This window comes from Lissotriton vulgaris, chromosome 3_1 (assembly GCF_964263255.1).
Source record: "Lissotriton vulgaris chromosome 3_1, aLisVul1.2, whole genome shotgun sequence".
Taxonomy (NCBI): domain Eukaryota; kingdom Metazoa; phylum Chordata; class Amphibia; order Caudata; family Salamandridae; genus Lissotriton; species Lissotriton vulgaris.
In genome coordinates this window covers 729,286,250-729,306,937 of record NC_141689.1, presented here as the reverse complement: position 1 = coordinate 729,306,937, position 20,688 = coordinate 729,286,250, and the positions used below count along the sequence as shown (strand labels likewise).

The window sequence follows — 20,688 nt, the reverse complement described above, 5'->3', positions numbered from 1 at the left end:
GATGCTAGTCCAAATCCGACTGAAGCTGCGCCTGAATCTGAACAAGGTGCCAGCCCATTCACTTGAAATTCAAGATGGCAGGCAACATTCATTGCATTCCATCTTTGGCACTCACTCTGAGCGACTCTGACCATGGTGATGAGTGCTCTCAGTCCTTTGCCGAGGACAATTGGTATAAGGACTTGCAGGAGGTTACTGGGTTAGCTACGTCTCCAGAGACAGCTCTTTTCTCTCTTCCCGGCCCAGGCACAGAGAAATCTGCCTCCTGCGCTATGGGTATGCATAGGGCATCTGAAATCCTTGACCGCCAGCTAATCACCATGGAAGTGAAAACAAACGTACTGACTAAGGTCCTACAACTGGGCCAAACTGCTTCTGAGCCCCTCCTCCCTTTTAATGAGGTTCTGACTGATATCGTCCTAGGGGCTTTGTCCAAGCATTGTACTGGCCCTCCATTTAACAGGGAGATTGACAGTCATCATCACCCTGCTTCAGGTGGCCCAGCCTTTTGTCGCAGCGCCCTTCTCTGGAGAGTCTCTTGGTGAAGGCTTCCACCAGCCGGACCAACCCACCAATTTTTCTATGACTACCCCTGACAGGGAATCAAAGCAAGTGAAGACATTTGGAAAATATCTCTTCTCATCAGTCAGTTTTGCCCTGCGATCGATCAAGACTTATTGTTTGTTTGGCCTTTACACTAATGCCTTTGGGACTCTCTAGCACAACTCCTCCCTGGTGTACCAGAAGACCTTAGACCAGTTCTTTCGGATGTGATCCACCATGGTTACGATGCAGCCAAATGTAAAATTGTTGTGTATTTGACACCACCTACTATGTGCTATGCATGGCTGTAATTATCTAGGTTCCCAGGGGATGTCAATTCCTCCCTGATGCTAATGTTGTTCGAAGGGACTCGCCTGTTTGGGGAAAATGCTGAGACTGTGCTTAAAAGCTTAAAAGCTTTAATAAGAGTAGGGCTTCCTCTCCTTCTCTTGGTCTCTATGTCCAGCCTCGCCAGCTGCAACAATTCCAACATTTCTTTCTTGGCTTCGCAGAGACATCCCTTACCACCAGCCAGTCCTGCCTCAGGAGATTGGCAAGAGAGGGGTTAAGGTGCCACTGTGTCCACGGTAAGCGTGCCGCTCACTCAACCACCTCTCTCCATCCCCCGCAGTCCACCTGACAAACCTCCTTAGTGTGCCCTTGTAAGGTCACAGCTACTCGGTAGGAGGCAGAATCCACTGATTCTACCTGGGTTGGCAAGCGATCATGTGAGACAGGTGGGTCCTGTGGATTGTCCGCGCGCGTCCCCGCTGCTCCAATTTGCATCAGGAAGTGCAAGCCCTCTTGGCCAAAGGGGCTGTCTAAGGCTGCCAATTCCAGAAGTGGCACGTAATTCACTTCTGAGCTGGGAATTCGACTAGGTGGAAGTGGAGATCCGAGGCCTCTGGTCTCCGGCGAAGTTTCAGCTCCATATAAACCTTCCGTAGCTGGGGGATATCTGTTTGGCATTGAAAGCCGTTCTGCAATCCATCAAGGGGAGGGTAGTACAGGTGCCTACAAACAGGGCAGGTTGGGGTCATGTATCCTGTGCCAGTAGGCCTTGTGCCTAAGGAAACTGTTGGACCCCCAAGAAATCTTCCTGCGGTGAACTACCTGGTAGGCTCATTGAAAGTCAGGATTGAAGATCTCTGCCCATGGCGCCTAGTGGATCAATTGATTTTCTGATTACCTTGAGCTGGAGTAGTGTTGCAAACTGAGTTGGAAATTGAGTTCATCTCAGAGTGAGAAGACTTTTCCGGATATTAGCTTTGGGGTCAGGTCTAGCGGTCAAGAGCTAGTTAGGATGTTGGTAGCTGTGAGGAACGAGGTATGATAGTCCATGTTCTCAGTAATATTCAAATTAGGTATGCTCTGTAGCAGATGGGCTTTACGAAGAGGTCTACACGTGCAGATGCATGGGATGTGATGAGCATAAAAAATGAGAGTTTGTCGACCTTAAGTCGGCTTTTGACTTAGTTCCAAGGAAGAAGCTATGGGAAGCTCTTAGATCAATGGGTCTTCCCTTAGAGCTTTTGAGTTTCGTTCAGCGCTTACACGAGGATAATTTCGCCCAGGTAAGATGGGGCAGCCAGGGCCAGGTAACAGAGTGTTTCCCTGTACAACGTGGGGTGCGACAAGGTTGTGTCCTGGCACCCACCCTGTTCCTCTTGTTTATTAATCAGGTCATCGATTATTTTAACAATATCCAGTCCGATGCACCAATGTTGGGTGGTCGCAAATATCCTATGCTTATATTTGCTGACGACACCCTCCTTCTTTCTAAAACAAGAGGAGGGCTCCAGGTTGCCCTGAATAGATTTTCGGAGTTTTGTAATGCAAACGACCTACAAATAAATGTTGAAAAGACCAAATTTATGGTCTTTTGTAAGAAAACCCCCCCAACCTGTACGGTGTCTCTAAACGGGGTCCAACTTGAGCAGGTCAAAGTTATGACTTATCTTGGTGTGACTCTTGATCAGCATCTTGATTGGAACTCCCAACTGGAGACATCTAAATTAAAATTTAATAGGCTGGCCGGTTGTTTGGTTCTTGAGCAAAAGAACTCGTTTACAAAACGTATCACCCCCGCCCTTAAGATCTATGAGGCAAAAGTCCTTTCCGCAACCCTATATGGAGCCGAAGTCTGGGGTCATAAAGACCTATCAGGTTTGGCTGTGGCACAAAATAGGTTCCTACGGAACCTGGTTGGTCTTCCACAGTCTGCACCTATAAAACCTTTGCTACTAGACCTAGGTTGTAGACCAATTAATGATCTGGCCCAGTATCGTATAGTGTCACTTTGGCGTCGCCTTTGGTCCACTCCCGAGCTTAGTCTCTTTGCCCGGGAACTGGACGAGGTTAAATCACTATGGGGCGCGCAAAAACTACACTGGTTTAGGGAAGTTAGAATCACCCTACATATGATGGGCCTTCCAGAGCTCTGGTCAAATCCAGGGGGGTCCACATTTCCATCCAAATCTGAGTTTAAAGCTCTTTTTTGGGCATGGAAAAAATCTATTTTGGTATCCCAATCCCTGGACACTAATCTAACAGGAATATTTCTGTCGCACAAGGTCACTCCTGCACTAGAGCAGTATTGGGATTTGATACCCAAGGTGTTAGATCGTAAGCTTTATCATCAGTTTCGTACTGGCACCTTGCCAGTCAACTCGTTTACTGCTAAATGGGATTCGAAGTCAGGAAGCAAATGTCCTTGGTGTTTGGACCAGGAAGAAAGCATTGGTCATTTCTTCTTTGGTTGCCCTGTTTATCGTGATCCTAGGAATAAGTGGCTAAAACCCATCTGTGCATCCCTGAATTGTAGTGGTTCTCGTGATGCACTTAGGAAAATGCAAGTAATAAGATCTGAAATAGTGGTGATTTGTGTTGCAAGATTCCTGGGATGGTCTTGGCTGATTCGAATTAAGAAACTGAACGCACCCTTGCATTGATCGTTCCATTTTGATGTATTTTATGTATACTGTCATGCTTGTGCTTTTTTAGTACAAGGGATTGCTAGTGAATTTTATAGTGTATATGATTGTGTATTGTCTTTTATGAATTTTTACCATTCGAAATAAAGACTAATCGAATCGAGAGTGGAAGTGCTTTTCTATGTGTGGCCATTGAGGTGTGAGGGAAGGCTGTGCAATGCTGAAAAAGAGCAAAGTTTTGAGGTTTAAGAGAACAGACAGCAAGAGAAGAATCAGTTTAAATCTGAGGGGTTCTGTGGAGGGGTGGCTGGTGAGAAACTAGAGGAGGTGGGCAGTTGAGCTAAATAATGTGAAAAGCGAGGATGATGGTCTGAGCGAGGAAAGGGACGCAGCTGAACAGGAGTGTGAAGATATAAAGACAAAAAGGGCAGACTCACATGAGCTGCTTATATCAACATATAAGGAGTTGTTCATATTGGGATGGGTATCTCAGAGTGTTGAGGGGGAGGTGGTTGTCATCCCTCCCTCCCCCCAAAACTAAATGTTATTTTTGTATTCCTTTTATCACCCCTTTTTCTTATTGATGTGTATGTTTTATGTGTCTTTTTGGCTATGTATTTGCCAAATAAAGTAATTCTGACTGAGTTTTTTGGCCAAAAAGGAGTGGATGTGAAGGGATGAGAAAAGTAAGAGGATGGCAACCGATGGGGGAAGGAAACCAGCTATGGCACTTTCCAGTTTAAAGTTAGTACAAGTAGGTTAGTAGAACAAGGCAAAGCCAGTTATTTATTGTTCGATTGAATCATGATCTTCCCATTATTAGCCATAAATAAGGAAAGATTACTTTAAAAATATGTAGGACCTTGTGATGTGTTCTAGCCAGCGGGTGGTGCTGAGCTTGTAAAGAAATAGGTATGTTATGTTGATTCCTCTCTGGATACTGTTATATTTGTCCACTGTCAGTTGTTCATCAAACATGTACATGGCAGGCATTCTGAAAGGCTTTTCAACAAGCAAGGGCCCATTTACAATACTGCTAATCGACGTTTACTACAACCCGCATGGTTCGGGAACCAAGGACAAGCTCTCCCAGCTAATAGGCCACATAGATAATCTTCTCCTACAATTCGCTCATATGGAATCAATAATTCTCGGGTACTTCAATACTCACAACATTGGGGTTAGGTCAGCCGAAAGCAACAACTCTCCAGCCACAGAGGCCTTCAATGCCCTTATGCTTTCCTATCAGCTGTCATCTGCCCACTCCTTACTCTTAAGGGACACCCCAGGCACCCTATGCCCGCCCACGTATAACAATCACACCACTATTGATTACATTCTAGTAAGCAGTCAGCTACAGAAGCTAATGAGAGGCTACAAAGTTGAACAAGGTAAGGAAAGTGACCATGCTGCATTATCAATCAACTTAAACTCTACAGCAGATAATCACTACACGTTAAAACACGTAGGATCACCAAACGGTGCTGAACTGTTTACGCTGGTGAGGAGGATTAAATGGGGCACGGTGCCTGTTAACAAGTTCGAGGATTGGAAAAAAGTATGGGCTGACGGGCCATTAAACAAAACGAAAAGGGGCATAATAAGGGGCACAAGTAAGAATGGGATCAGTTGGCCCACAACCTAGTATTACATCTAAAAGTAGGAATAACACACAAAACCTACGCACATCCCAGGTATAACTTCGGCCACATCCCTGCATTAAAGAAAGTGCGAGACAAGTAAGAACCAAACGAAGGGCCTACCTGAAAACTGTCTCAGCTCAAGACAAAAGACAACTTCATGAAACCACAAAATCGCGCTCGAAGAAAGTTTGGGCCGCAAAACGGGGATAAATCGAGGAGAAATGGCTAAAGATCTTCGGTCTACTGAGTCCCAGCAAATCGCAAGAGTTCTGGCAATACCTTAATACTTTAAATCAAGGAGGCATCCAGAGGGAGAACTCAATTGACTCTGATACCTGGGCAGCCCACGTGAAAACCTTATACAAAGAGGAAGACATCACATCTCCACTAAATATCGACCTGGATAATGCGACTCCACAAACCAACTTTATCAACCCAACAAAAACTGTGAATCAGCCGATCCTCCCGGAAAAAAAGACAGTTAACACAATCTTTAAAAAAATCAGACCAAATGGAGCACCCGGACTTAATGGTCTGCCAGGCTTTCTCTTCCGGCAAGACACAGACTTCTGGACTGACAATCTGTTCACGCTATATGCTGAATGTCGACTGTTGGGAAGCGTTCCTTACTCTTGGAGAGGGTCGCTACTTCACCCCATTTACAAGAAAGGGCCGAAATCCAACCCTCAAAATTATCGTATGAACGCCCTGCTCGACAGTGAGGGTAAGGCCTACGCAAGCACCCTACTAATGGGACTCACAAAGTGGGTTAGTAAAGAGGACCTCTTGCCCTTTTACCAAACAGGGTTCAGACCAGGAGCCTCAACAGTGGACAATATTATAGCTCTCTCATACCTATCACAGAAGGGCGTGGCGCAAAAAACCCTCCCGATTTTTACCTGCTTCATTGACTATACGGCGGCCTTTGATGGCGTTGACCGCTCCATCCTCTGGCATAAATTGGAAAGCTGGAACATCGACCCCTCTTTACTAAAAGCCATTCAATCATTATACACAAGAACCTGGGTTAGAATCAAACTTTCAGATACAGCAGCCTCGGAGAAAATTGACACTAACCGCGGATTAAAGCAAGGTTGCGTCTTGGCGCTGATGCTGTTTAATTTATACACTGCAGACTTGGGCAAAGCCCTGACTGCAGCATCATTAGCAACACCTCGCCTCGGATACACTAAGATCCAATTACTGCAATATGCCGACGACCTGGTGCTCTTAGATCACACTAAAATCGGCCTACAAAAAGCACTAACGTCCCTGGGTAATTACAACGCCAAGAGCTAACTGATTGTAAACCCATCCAAATCAAAAATAATAATTTTTGGGCCTTTTCCAAAAAAGAAACCTGACAAAATGGAGGATAGGAAAGTTGTCCTTGGACTGCACATAACATTATAATTATCTGGGAGTTTGGCTTAGCGAGACAGGGCGCCCAGGAGTACATCTAGACAAAATACGGGGAAAAGCATTACATACGCCCTCGGCAAGCTGCATGCTACCTTACATAGCCCTACAACAACAGCAATTCAAAGAGTACAAAGGGCGAAGTTAATACCATCTTTGAACTACGCACAGCAGGCCTTTCCTGTCAAATTACCTAGCGTGCTAGAAAAAATCCACTGCTCGGCATATAAAAAGTTATTCCACCTACCTGCCTGCACCAGAAACACCTTAGTGCGGCTTGAATTCGATCTGAACCAACAAAAATATGAAGAGCTAGCCTCAATGAGCAAATACTTCTTCCTTGCCACTGCGGCTCTGGAGAATACCCTGAAATCTACCATAAAAAATATTTTTCTGGAACCGAACAACCCGTGGTCAAACAGCCTCTCTGCCGCCAAAGAAGCCCTGAAGCTCGCAGTGGAAAACTGGGACCCTGAGTCAATTAAGTACGCCGCCATTAAAAGTGCAATAAAAAACAGGTTTGCCTCTGTTCGCGCATCTCGGATCTGGAATCCTTGGAAATAAGAGGCTTTCACGAGCCCTTAAAACTCCCACATACTGTACAGAACTCCAAACTCCGCCTTACCCAGGCGGTGGGGTAACAAGCATTAAATAGGATCTTAGCGCTGAAACTACATCCTCTCCCCCTTAAAGAACTTTACCCCTCGAGGTCACCCTGGACAAGGCATTCGGAGTGTCGGCTATGTAAATACAAACATGAGAGCTTTGTACATATCTTATTTTGTTGCCCAGCACTGTCCTCTGAGCGTAACCTCTACCTAAAGCCCATCTTACTCACTTGCGGGATCAGATCAATAAAGGAGGCCGTCTATCACCTATTCACAATGGAAACAGTGAAAGATATGGCTATGTTCAGCAAATTCATCCAACAGTCACGTCGGAGATTGATGGACATCCACAGCTAGGCCATTGACCCCGATCGTGAACTCGCACACTATCGAGACTTACCAGTTCTTCTGAGTGAGATCAGGCAAGATTGACGGACGAGCATAAATGGTCCAATGAACTCTAGATTTTAACTAAGTTTACGTCTTATTCATTTTAAGTTTCTTTTATTTTATAATAATGCTCTTTTGTAGTTTGTTGCCTTATTTTAATGGTTTTGAGTAACCACAAATAAAGTTTTATTCATTCAGTTGGTCAGGGAATTATATTCAAATCTTGTGTTTGAATGTTTTTGTTGGCCTCATAATGTAGAGTGGGGTATAAATGATTTTAAAGGAGTTATGTCCTGTTTTAATTAAGTGTTTAATAAGCAAGGGACGATCAGAGTGGGTCACTTTTAAAATTGACTAAGTTGGGGAGGGTCAAGTTTAAATGATGTAAGGAGTGTAAACAAGGTGTTTGCAGCTGTACTATGAACTGCTATACTTAGGACCAGGTGGGAACAGCGGTGCTCATAGAGGGATCAAATGGCCAAGAGTGTAAGAATAAATATCTATAGAGAGAGGTGACTAGAGGTCTACTATGTAAATGGCACTGTCAATATTGAAAAAGTAAGCTTATTATTTAGCGTAACATGGCCATATGCAAATCAGTCTTGACCCTGTCTTGACCCTGTGCCTCATGAGAACCGTCCAGCCTGAACTGCCAAGCCATGTCTTCCCTGGACCGAAATCAAGCATCCTAGGACCGGTTTCTGGCTATCAGCAGTCGTCAGCCATGATAGCTTGACTTCAGTCGCGTAGTGAGCACGGGACCCACGTCTGGGCATATCCTTCCCACATAGGGTGAACAGCAAAACACACAAGGTGATAAACGGAATGTTGCACATTGACACAACATTCACCCCCAGTCATAGATCTGCATTCTGTCCATCAACTGTAGTTTTTGCATCTACATTATAGGAACAACACTGATTCACGGAACTACACTGCATACTCGGTTCACTAACTAATGCATCCTCCTGTATAGACCACAAACTAGGACACAGAATAATATTGTACGTTCTGTAGCCAATTGTGTTTCACTTCAGCTTTGGCCTTAATATACCACTCTGCATTTTATCGATACAATACAAAACATTGCTCTACAGACAGGCACTAACCACTCTGTATTATTTAATGGGGGGGGGGGGTTTAGGGGGGCAGGGGGGGAGGGGGGGGGCTACTTTACCCGACTATCTTTTAGTAACGGTAATTCACTGCATTACATCACAGGAACATGAGAAAGTACTTTACTCTAGGGACTTTCAGTCCTCACACTGCACTGCATCCTAGTGTTATAAAGACACTAGCTAACTGCATTATACTTTTTCATTGGATGCTAACCCACTGCTTTGCATCCTCGAAATATGAATCCACTGCACTCCATTCTATGAAGACAAACTAACTGCACAGCACTCTGGAGACACTTATGGTCTCATTTTAAGTTTGCCGAATGGTACTCCGGCCATCAGGGTGTCGGAGGACATTACTTCATTCAACCTGGCTGACTACTGTCTGTCAAATTTAGACCTTACTGCCAGATAAGTGGTGGACATTTGGTTTGGCGGATGGCCTCTATCTGGTTTCACAGCCGTCCACCAAAGTTTTATCATTTTATTTTTTTTCCCAGCACAAACTCCTGAAGTGGGAGTTTGTTTTTGAAAAATAAAAACGAATACCTCCCACACCTGGGAGTTTTCTCCTAAGGTGTGGAGGCCATTATTTGCTTTTGGTCCCTCACCGCTAGGTGTTTCCTGACAGTGAGGAACAGAAAAATAGGACATTACGCTGTCCGCCCTTAAATGGAACAAGCGATGTAATGACCTTCCTTTGACAACCACTACTCTATCATGCTGTTGGAGGAAGCTGCCTGTTGACAGAGCCAAAGGGGGCTCTCTTACCAGAAATCTTAACATCTGCCTGTCTCAACATGAGGCGGGTGAACCAAGAATTTGACGAACAGGGTAATCCCTCATGTGTTCAATGGAGTACCCTGTCAACCAAGCTCAAATCAGGCCCATAATTATTTGCACTGTATTATATAGATACGCCCCACCCCACCAATGCGAACATTGCTGCCCCACCACACTGCATCCTAGGAACAGCATTGCATCCTAGCTTGTTTAATCCCCAACAATGCATTACATCTAGGTATATTAACTAAACATAGTGACCTGTATCAGCCTCAATCCCCAACATATTGCTCTGTGTACCAGGCACAGTAGCCTAATGCCTTGTACTGAAGGCATAATCCAAATGCACCACTTGGTATAGCATCCAGTAACAGCCAACAATACTGCACTGTGGGCAACAAACCAGCACACATTACCTTACCATTCTAGGGATAGTGCCAATGAATGCTGTGCTGTATTAAAAAAGCTAACATATCACCTTGTCTAAGGTACACTGACCCACCACACTGCTCTTCACCTGGGATTCACTAATTCATCACACTAGACTGCTCTCTAGAAAGAGTAACCTATTGCATGTTATAGCTCTTCAAGGAAACCAACTCCCACTTTGCACTCCTCAAACTAACTGACTACAGTGCATGCGTCCAAGGTGACTTTTTCAATCCAACTGCTTTACCATAGTGTACACCTTTTAATGCATTGATAGTGCAGTTTTCGTCAAAATCAAACCTTATGGTGTTTTCGGTTCTGTTTTATATTATGGTGTTGATATGCTAAATGTGTTAAACAGAAAGTTAGCAAAGGCTTCCGTTTCTTGACTTGCATGCTGCTCATTTCAAATGCAGCATGTTTATACTTGTGCTAAAAGTTATTAATTAAATTGATTCCAAAATATATTAATTTAATATTTGAATTTTATTGTTGATATTACATTACAGGCTGCTAGTCTTCTTCTGCAACTACGTCAGAAGTGGCATAGCTTGTTTTTGCGTCGTATGCGTGCCCCATCAAAACCTTGGTCTCAGGTCGATGAAGCAACCATCAGAGCCCTGATAGCTGTTCTAAGCACTGAAGAGCAATCAGCAGGGTTACAGCAGCCCTCAGGAATTGGGCAAAGACCAAGACCTATGTCTTCGGAGGAACTTCCATTGTCATCTTCTTGGCGGTCTAACAACAGCAGGAAAAGTTCTGCAGAAACTGAATTTTCTGATGATTCATCCACTACAGAAAGGTAAACACTGATTAAGACTGACTCAATGAGAAAGAAGTTAGTGCAAGGCAGAAAGGCTGTGTTAAATATGATGGCTATTTTATCTTAGCTCTTATGTTTATAGCTCCATCCAAATTCCCACCCTCAAGAATTGTGTCATACAACATGCAATAGAAATTAAATAAGGCACAGGCCCATAGATTGCCATGTCCATGGTTTGTCCAAAGCCCCACATCCATGCATGGACTTTCTATCCATAGATAGGCACAATATTGGCGCTTCTTAGAGTATCACTTGCTCACTTTTTGTCTCCAACAGCACTTCTTAGACGTTCTTCTGTGCTTTAGAAATATGGTATAATGGAATGTGGTGTCTCATCATAAACAGACTAATATTTTCCCTTTACATACACCACTGCTGTGCCTAGTTTCTTTTCAGAAATAGCATTTACCACTAGTAAGACAGTGATAATGTAACAGTGTCCCATGTGCAAACTGAAGGCAAATAGGGTTTTATTTTCACTAGTCCTCACCCTCTTCACATAGGCATACATAGGCACACATATAGGTACTAAACAAATGAGGAATTGGGTCTGTGAAGGGCTAATAAACCACAAAATTAACCAGTCTCTCACTCACGACATCAGCTGTGACTGAAAGTGCTGCGGCCTACTTCTTTGAAAATATCAGGTGCCTAACTTAACCACATAGACATTTTAATGCTGCTTTTCCACGTTGCTACTATGCTGGAATGTTAAGGCATAGATTTGGCATATATTGCAAGAAGCTCCTACATTATCAGAGAAGGGTTACTAGCACAGCACAGCGTGCCCTCTGCGCTACCACGTAGCAGTAGCGGAAGACTATAATGAACGTTATTTGAATTTAGCTGTTTTAGGTGCATTGGACCTAAGGTGCATCAGTGCATATTACAAACAACATCTTTTTGTTGTGGCAAGATCATCTTCAACATGACATGCTATGTCTAGTAAAGCACATTCTGCGAGTCTAGTTCCGGGCAGATTTCAGAAAGTGATATCAAAGGAGATGTCGGGCATGACATTTGTGATTGTTCTAGACAGTAGAATGTACATTAAAAATACATATTTACCTTTCACATATATACAGTCTGGAGCATAGGTACATAAAGGTATTTGCTGAGAATCACACAATTTAGTCATGTTTTGAATCAGATTTTAGAATGCGGTCTCAATGTTACAATTTCTCATCTCCTCTTTTGAGCCTCAGGCCCACGAGTGCTCCTTAATGTGGAACCTCCTATCAGAGTAGCAGTTTAAAGTAATACTAACTCATGATTAAACATTGTTGACCATGAGCATACAATTGATAAGTGTGGTTAGATCCAGATTAGAAAACAGGTCTTTTAGAAGACTGTCTGTCATCAGTCACAGGCATGATTCCTTCTGCAACTTTATGTGCAGTGTGGTTTTCAGAGAGACACCCTTCTCAGTACATATATGATAGAGTGAATCAGTTCCTCAATGCCCAAAGCTCACTTTGTGCGGTCTCATCTTTTGCAAGCATCTTTATGTAACCGAGGGATGGCCTTTTTTTTATTTTTGAACAGTGTTTTATTATGCACATACGCAAAACTCTAAACACAATTAGTACAACTAGTTCTTAGCTGGAGAACAGAAGCCTGTGGCAGAAGGGCATCCGCGGGAATAATATCACCCTCACCAATTTTCTCCATTCACTTATATCATTTCAAATGCTGTGGCCCCTCAGAGTCTTAGACATATGTAGCTCCTCTGGCACTGTCCATTCCAGCACTTTCCCATGCCATTTTGACACACATGTACCTGTAGATAGCAGGAAGTCAGTGGAACTTCTTCTATGTACCAACAGCATGCAGAGAGCTATAAATGTATGCTTCCTTTTCCCCTTTTGTGACATGCATGTAAGCCAAGAAAACAGTGTCCAACACGTATGAAAATGATGTCATCGTTGTCTTCATTTCATTAAACATTTTTCCCAGTACATAGATATGACATAACATTCCCGACTCGTGCAAGTATTCACCATGTTTTTCCCATCTAGGCAAAGAATCTGGTTCAAGGTATATCTTATGTGAGGGCGCTAGAGTGAGATGGGCCTAATGTAGGAATTTATTTGGTGGCAGCTTAAATCTGGCTTCTTTGTAAACCCTTTTGTTTAATATTCTGACAAGCATTTATTTTCACAAATCTTCTTCTCTCAGATTTGGCCCACAATTCACATCTCCTATAGACATCATTGTCAATGAGGGCTCTATAAAGTCTTCTTTCAAAGCCCTATAAAGCCTCAAGGCTACTTCCCAACCCAGTTGGTTATGTAATAAGATGCCCAGCTCACCAGATTTTAGAGCTTGTCAGGTGAGCACTCCCATGTCTGTCTTGCTGCTCTAGCTTGGGCCTATATCAAAGAAACTGCACAAAAACTAGCCTGTGGTTCCTCCCACCATTTTACCTGGATCCACTTAGTAACTGTGGTACCACTCATCATTTTAAAGAGCAAAAGGAGTCTCAATTGTGGTAGCCCTTGTCATACGTCTGAACCTTTCCCATGTATATGACTTTAGTTGAACTAAATAAGTACTTGTTTCAGGGAGTTCATGTCCCACCAGATTTCCCAGCTTCTCCTCACCATATGTTCCTTCCAGCCACTAGTGACTGTTTAGGTCCTCTTTTAAAACAGTCCCCTGAATACTGTAGCTGTAAGGCCAAATAATCAAGTTACATACCGAAAGTGCTACTCCACCCTCTTCATGTGATCTTCTTCAGGTCTCTCACTTAACTCTTTGTTGTGTCTGTGGCCCTAATGTGGCTGCTATGATACTGTATAAGATTCAACCAGTACTCTGTCACCTTACACATCATACCGTGGTGCAGCACAGATTGACAACGTGATAACATCACCATCAATGATATACGCTGATCAGTAACAGCCAAAGTGATTCTCAAATCCTTTTGGAGGTTCTGAGCCTAGTCTCATCACTCGACTAATCTTTAAGATTCAGTGTGTCCTGCTCAGAATGTGCAGTAAAGATTCCCAAATATTGCAGTGCTTAATTTGAGCCGGTGGTTGCCGTGGGGGCCACCAGCATACATTTCTGGGGACAGGCTCTTTTTTTCTACATCAGACATTTACAGAGAGAAAGAGATAGTAAAACAAAGCGGGAAAGACAACGGAAGAGGAAGACCAAAAACACATCATAAATCGAGAAAGGGGTGGAGAGTGTCTGGTATAGGATTAAAGAGGTGGATTCAAGACTAGCGGCCTTTGTACTAGGCTCACCAACACTTAATTGCACCAGCAGCTGGCTTGTAAGCAGAGCTGTTTCTACAGACGCTCATTCTTTTACAAGTTAAGCACTGATGCTACACGCCTGAACTTCTAACAGGAAAAATGTGTTACCACCAGTTAGTGATTATGTCCAGGATTGTTTGTAAAACATTCCCATTGAAGCAGTACACTCAGTATGACCTGTGTCAACGTGTCATCAGCATGAAGTGATCCTACATGTGTAGAGCTACCAATTCACATTGCCTAGTTTTGCATTGCACTTCTGAGTGTAGCCTTAGGCAGCTCTATTACTAGGGCAAACGAAAAAGGCAAGGGTGGGCAGACTTGTTTGGTGCCCTCGTCCATTTTCATTGTAAAAAAAATCATCTTCCCTGTCCTGATTTGTGCATTAGGCTGCATGTAAAGAAATGTTATCAAGGCCATAATGGAGAGGTGAAAGTTATAATATTCAAGTACAGTAAACTGAAATTGCATCCTTGTTTTGTCTGACACCTTTGATAGGTGAAGTGATGTCTCTGAGGTCATCCTCACAATTCTTGCATGAATACTTCATGTCCAATTCTAGAAATAAGCCTTATTGTAAGTAACATTGCTTCACATGCACCAGATGCCTCAAGTACAGCATCAGACTTTTCTGTGAGACAAACCCTGCTTGATCTGAATGTGCTAAGCGACAAATCACTCTGATCCATCAAGCCACTATTGTCCTACTCAAGGGTCAAGAGTAGGGATCATCCCCAATTTATTGAGGCACAACCTGGATTGGCCGCTACAAGACCTCCCTCATATTTGACGACAATTGCACAAGTGTGAGAGCTTCATTGTAAACTTCTAGACGTTTGGCCACCAATATACTGTCAGGACCACAGTAAATGTCAAGCAGTAGTCTGTCTATTCAATGGGTCATACTTCTTTTCATTCCGGATGTAGCAAATGTCAGTTCCTCTCTAGAGAAAGGCTCCGCTCCTCTGTGATAGAGGGTGAATCTGAATCAGTCAGACATTCTCTAAACTCTGTTGAGAGCAGTCAACACACTTCCTGCATAAAGGCATGAAATTGCAGCCTCTCACTGTCACCTTTAGTCCTTTCTACTCTTATCGCCTAGATCGAATCAGTAGTTCTGATCAAGACTTCTAACAGATTATACCTTGCCTTGGAATATTCCCAGGCATCAGAATGGATCTGGAAATTCCTGCGAAGTACTCCTGCGTGCCGCACGGTAGGTGGTGTAGAGTGGCTCCCCATCAGTGTCAACTGTGTCTTAAGTGACTATATAGGCCCACATCAGTTTGTTGACATCAGTTCCTTTCTTTCCACGTCAACATTGGTAATTTTTGCTTACCACTTTTTAAATCGACTCCTTTTTGAGCTTTGCTCCCAATGTGCTACGGACATGTCTCCCATCAAACCCACGGGGCTTAAAACATGTAACAAATGTCACAGACCGATGTCTGTCGCTGACCCACAGTTGGTTTGGTGTGGGCTGGACACTACCAACTCACTTGGCAGGAATATGGCCTCTACAATGGCACTCCGCTGCTTTGCTTAGATGTGGTTCACTGAGTTTCAGGTGATGTCCTATAGTTTCTGATAGACATGCCTTTTGATGGCTTCTGCCTCTTTAGGGACAAGGATGACACAACCCTCAAGCTCTTCAAAAAGAGCTAAGTCACCACCAAATCCTGTGCCTATCCTTGGGTTCCCCCCAGCCGCAACAGTCCTTTGACCCTTTCTGTGGCTGTGGCCAGGGCTCCCATGGGTGTCCGCATTACCAGTCTTAACCCATAGGCCAGCAAGCTTCACAGCCATTTCATGGCAGGAGCCACAGATCCTACAGAGGACGCTTAACCCACACAGTCCAGTCCTCCTATTCCCGGCTACTGCAACTTCAAAACCTTTTTAACAGGTTCTTGACGCAGCACAGCCATCCCATTGGCAGCAGTATCAGGCACCAGCAGTCCCAATAACTTATGAAAGTGGGAGATCCCAATAGTGCAGAAGGATTATGCACCACCCTTAATGAAAACCCTGCCACTGTTGCCACCACCCTCAAAAGAACTGGTGGAGGACCATCTCCTTTGCTCTGACAGAAAGTGCAGGCTCTGTTGCCCGAAGGAGCCATTGAGGGGTACCAGCATCAGAAATATGATGTGGTTGCTATTCCTGCTCCTCTGGTGCAGAAAAATGATGGAAGCCTTTGTTCTATACTCCATCTTTGCCCTCTTAATGCCTTTCTATGGAAGGAGGAATTCAACATATTCACGTTGGCTCGGGTTCTCTTCCTTGGATGTTGGAGACCGGATGGTAGTGTTTAAACTTCATGAAGTGCATTTCCACATTCTTGTCCTGCAGCCCCAATGAGTATTTCCAGTTGACTGTGCTTCCCTTTGGCGTCACCAGTGCCCCATGGGTGCTCATGAAAGTGATGGCAGTCCTCTAGCTGCGAAGGTCAGGGGTCCTAGTCTTCCCCTACCTTGAACGCTGGCTGTTGAAGGTGGACTCGCCCTAGGCATCCATCACCCATCTCCAGACTACGGTGAACTTCTTGCACTTGCTAGGCTTCCTTATCAACATGCCGAAGTCATACCTGACTCCCTCTCAGATGCACTCTTTCATTTTAACCATTCTAAACACAGTACAATTTTGCACCTAACCTCCAGAGTGGAAAATACAGGATATTTCGGGCCATGATCCTTATGTTTCAACCTTAGTTCTGGATTTCAGTGAAACTGACTCTGAGGCTGTTGGGTCCAACGGCCTCTTGTACCTGCTGGTTTAGTACCCTTAATGGCATGCGCTGGCTCTGCAGTGGGAAGTCCAGTGGGCACAACACCAGGGAAATCTCTTTGACCTGGTCCAGATCTCTCGGGAGACTACAAAAGACCTGCAGTGGTGGTTGACGAATCGTGATTGACCAAATAGCAGACCCCTCTCTCTTCCCATCCAAAGCTGACAGAAGTGACTGATGTGCCACTTCTGGGTTGGAGCGGCTACTTGGGAGAGGTAGAGTTCAGAGGACTCTGGACTTCGGCCGAATCCCAGCTCCGCATCAAGCTCCTTTAGTTGCATGCCATCCATTTGATGTTCAAGGCCTTCGACTCATCCATGAAGGTAAGGCTGGTTCAGGTGTTCATAGACAACACCACCGCTATACGGAATTGCAACAAACAAGGCGAGGTGGGGTCATAGACCCTGGTCGTGCAAAACCTGGTGGGATCACTGAATGCCAGGGCAGACTAACTCAGTCGTCAATGCCTTGCAGACCATGAATGGCATTTACATCCGGAGTTGCCGCAGGTCTCTTCCAACTATGGGGAGAACCTTGGCTCAATCTATTCGTCACTGCTGAAAGTATGCAATGTCAGCGCTTCTGTGCATTGGAGTTTCCAAAACAGCTCGGAGACTCCTGTACTCAATTCCGCTGATACTGCTCCTGCCCAGAGTTCTCAAGAAGATCAGGAAAGACTGGGCAAAAGTCATCTTAGTGGCTTAAAACTGGGCAAGGAGCGTTTAATATCCTTAACTCCTGAGCATGATTATCTGTCCTCCGATTAGGGTGCCCTTTTGGGAGGACTTCCTGTCACAGCAGCAGGGCAAGGTTCTTCACCCGAATCTGCACACACTACACCTTTATTCATGGAGATTTAGTGGCGATAGTTAAATGCCTTACATCTTCCTCCTGGGATTTGTCATTGTATCTTGGCAGCCAGGTGTCCCATCAACAAAAACTGTATATGTCTGCCATTGTGACAAATTTGTGGTTTGGTGTTTCTATCGTCATGTTGACTGACTTTCTGCTTCCTTGTCGGAGGGGTTGTTTGTGTTGTTTGTGCCAACAAGGAAGCAGAAAGTCGGTCATTAGCCTGATAAGGCCTTGTCTTGGGCACTGTTAAAGCTGATCTTTCTGTCATTTTGGCTTTTTTGAGGCTGCCGGATCAGCCCTGAGCTCTTGTGACACATTTCCTTCAGGGTTTGAAATATTTGTTCCCTCCTACCCCTTTTCTCACACCCCAATGGGCATGACCCGTTCTTATGGACTCCCCATTCGAGCCCCTACACAGTTGTTCTCTGAGACTTCTGACTTCTAAAATGGTCTTCTTAGTGGCCATTATATCAGCCAGGAGAGTCACAGAGCAGAGCTTGAAGCTCTTTCAGTTTATCCTCCATACACTAGCTTCTACCTGAACAAATAGGTTCACAGCCTCATTTTCTCCTCCCAAAGGCAGTGACTCAATTTCATGTTGGCCAAACCATCAGGTTGGCAAAAATTTTTGGTCCACCCCATCCAAAGGACGAGGAAAGTTTCCACCGTGTGAATCCAAAAATAGCTCTGTCTATTTACGTTGATCATACTAAAGACCACTGGTTGGACAATCCGCTCTTTATGGGATTCCCAGGAGCAAAAAACGGCAAGGATGTGCCAAAGAGAACCATGCCTCGATGGTTTGTACTTTGCATTAAGATCTGCTACACACTGGCTAAGAAGCAACCTCCTGAGGACTAGCAGGCTCATTTGACCAGGGCAAAGACCATTAGTACTGCATTAGTGAGCGGGTTACCCGTTCTGGACATCTGCCAAGCTGCTACATGGATGTCTCTACACACATTCACAAAACGTTGTGGTGTGGAAAAGTTTCTCAGACGAAAACTGATGTCAGCGCGCCGGGAGGGTCATATATCGCTCAGCTGACATCACGTCCTTGAACAACATCAGGGCGGAGCCGTGCGGCTCCGCCCCCAGTGCGCAGAGGTGCTGCTGCGGAAAGTTTTCCAGATCCAATCTGACGGCCGGGGATATTCTAAGTTCAGGAATCTGCGGCTATACTATGTCTCTACCAGATACAATGTTACAGAAGGTAAGTAACTCATTCTTCAAGCAGAATAGGAATGAAGTTTAACTACATGGCTGCTAGGCGTTCCCCCTCCCCCCCCCCCCCCCCCCCCTCCCCTGTGCTGGAAATTGCCATTTTAGTGGCACCATGACAAGCTCAGCTCGTCATCAGCACACGACACCCGTGGGTGATGACGAGCTGAGCTCGTCATCAGCATCGAAAGGGTTAAACATTCCAATTGTTAATAAATAACTCCATTGATGGCAAAGGGAGGATAATAGGTAATATTTTAAATGTATTTAATCTGACATTCCTGGAAGATGTAAGGGGGATCAGCCTGGTAAGCCGAGGTTTGACAATGACAAGACCTCCTTCTTGATTGACGGCGCAACAGTATCAATAGAGGAGTTTTGCTTAGTTGATGACTTCGTCATAGGGGAGTTGGCTGGGAGTGACCATAGACCTCTACTATTAACATACATTGGGTGACTAAAGAAAGAGATATCTTGTGGAATCCATTTTATACTGGGTGTAAGAATAACCGAAAAATAATTTGGTCAGTGAAAATCAAGAAGCAAGTTAAACAAATGGTTTGGAATATCTTGGCCCTATATTGTAGAGGCCCAACATATAAAATACTGACTGGACATTAAAAGTTAGTAAATGAAATCTTCCAATTAACATTTAAGTCTATGAATATTAACAAAAAGACGAAGGCCAAATCATGGCTTGAAGGGGAAATGGCAAAAGCTAAGGCTGCTCTGAAGTTATAGGTAGGCTGATTGAAGTTTATTTGAAGGATTATAGAAGGGAAATATGAACGATTGATTGGAAAGAGAAGGATTGTGCCAGCACAGAAGTCCTTACAGCCTTACGTACTGGAAAAGCAAAACTCTTCTGACAATTATTGGGTCAAATACCGAGGGAAATAAAGAAATTAGAGACCTGTCCTTTGGATGAATAGCAGTAGGTTAAATGTGTTACGAATCTTTACTGTGGTAAGGAAACAAATGTAACAAATAAAATTATAAGCACGAATTTCTGGTTTACTGCTAGGGAAATACAAGTTCTTATAGGGATGGGATTCAGGAAATACCCTCAATGAAGGGAGTTACAACTACAATAAAGATCTTAAAGAGCTCTCATGTCCAAGTCCTGAATAGGGTGGCTGCTACTGCTCGAAAAGCCAAGTCTTGAGTTGCTTCCTGAAGGAGAGATGACCCTGGATGAGTCGTAGGTGGGAGGGGAGGGTGTTCCAGGTCTTGGCCGCCAGGTAGGGGAAGAATCTTCCTTCGGTGGTGGTTCTGCGGATCTGTGGGACGGTGGCGAGGGCGAGGCTGGCGGAGCGGAGCTGGCGGGTTGGCGTGTAGAACGTGAGGTGGTTGTTAAGGTATTCGGGGCCCAAGTCGTGGAGAGCCTTGTGTGCGTGGGTGAGGAGTCTGAACGTGATCCCTTTGCTGACGGGGAGCCAGTGCAGGTCCCTCAGGTGGGCAAAGATGTGGTTGTGTCGGGGGATGTCCAAGACGAGTCGTGCTGAGGCGTTCTGGATGCGCTGGAGTCTTTTCTGTAGTTTGGCGGTGGTCCCAGCGCAGAGGGCGTTCCCGTAGTCCAGACAGCTGGTGACGAGGGCCTGGGTGACCGTTTTCCTGGTTCCAGTGGGGATCCAGCGGAAGATCTTACGGAGCATGCGGAGAGTGTTGAAGCAGGAGGAGGTAACGGCATTAACCTGCTTGGCCATCGTGAGGGAGGAGTCGAGGATGAAGCCCAGGTTGCTTGTGTGGTCCGTGGGCTTGGGTGGGGGGCCCAGAGCAGGGGGCCACCCACCAGTAGTCGTCCCAGACTGAGATGGATGGGCCGAGGATGAGGACTTCCGTCTTGTCTGAGTTCAGTTTCAGGCGGCTGAG

General features: G+C 44.8%; 1 protein-coding gene across 9 annotated transcripts in view; it reads left to right on the top strand.

The window, feature by feature from the left end:
- The window catches only part of YTHDC2 (YTH N6-methyladenosine RNA binding protein C2), a 1,208,271-nt gene that overhangs the window by 820,567 nt on the left and 367,016 nt on the right, over positions 1-20,688 (top strand). For all 9 annotated transcript variants that reach the window (XM_086961045.1, XM_086961046.1, XM_086961047.1 and 6 more), the window contains one exon: positions 10,376-10,668. In XM_086961045.1, the coding sequence (XP_086817171.1) occupies positions 10,376-10,668 (293 nt within the window). The remainder of the gene's footprint in view (positions 1-10,375; positions 10,669-20,688) is intronic.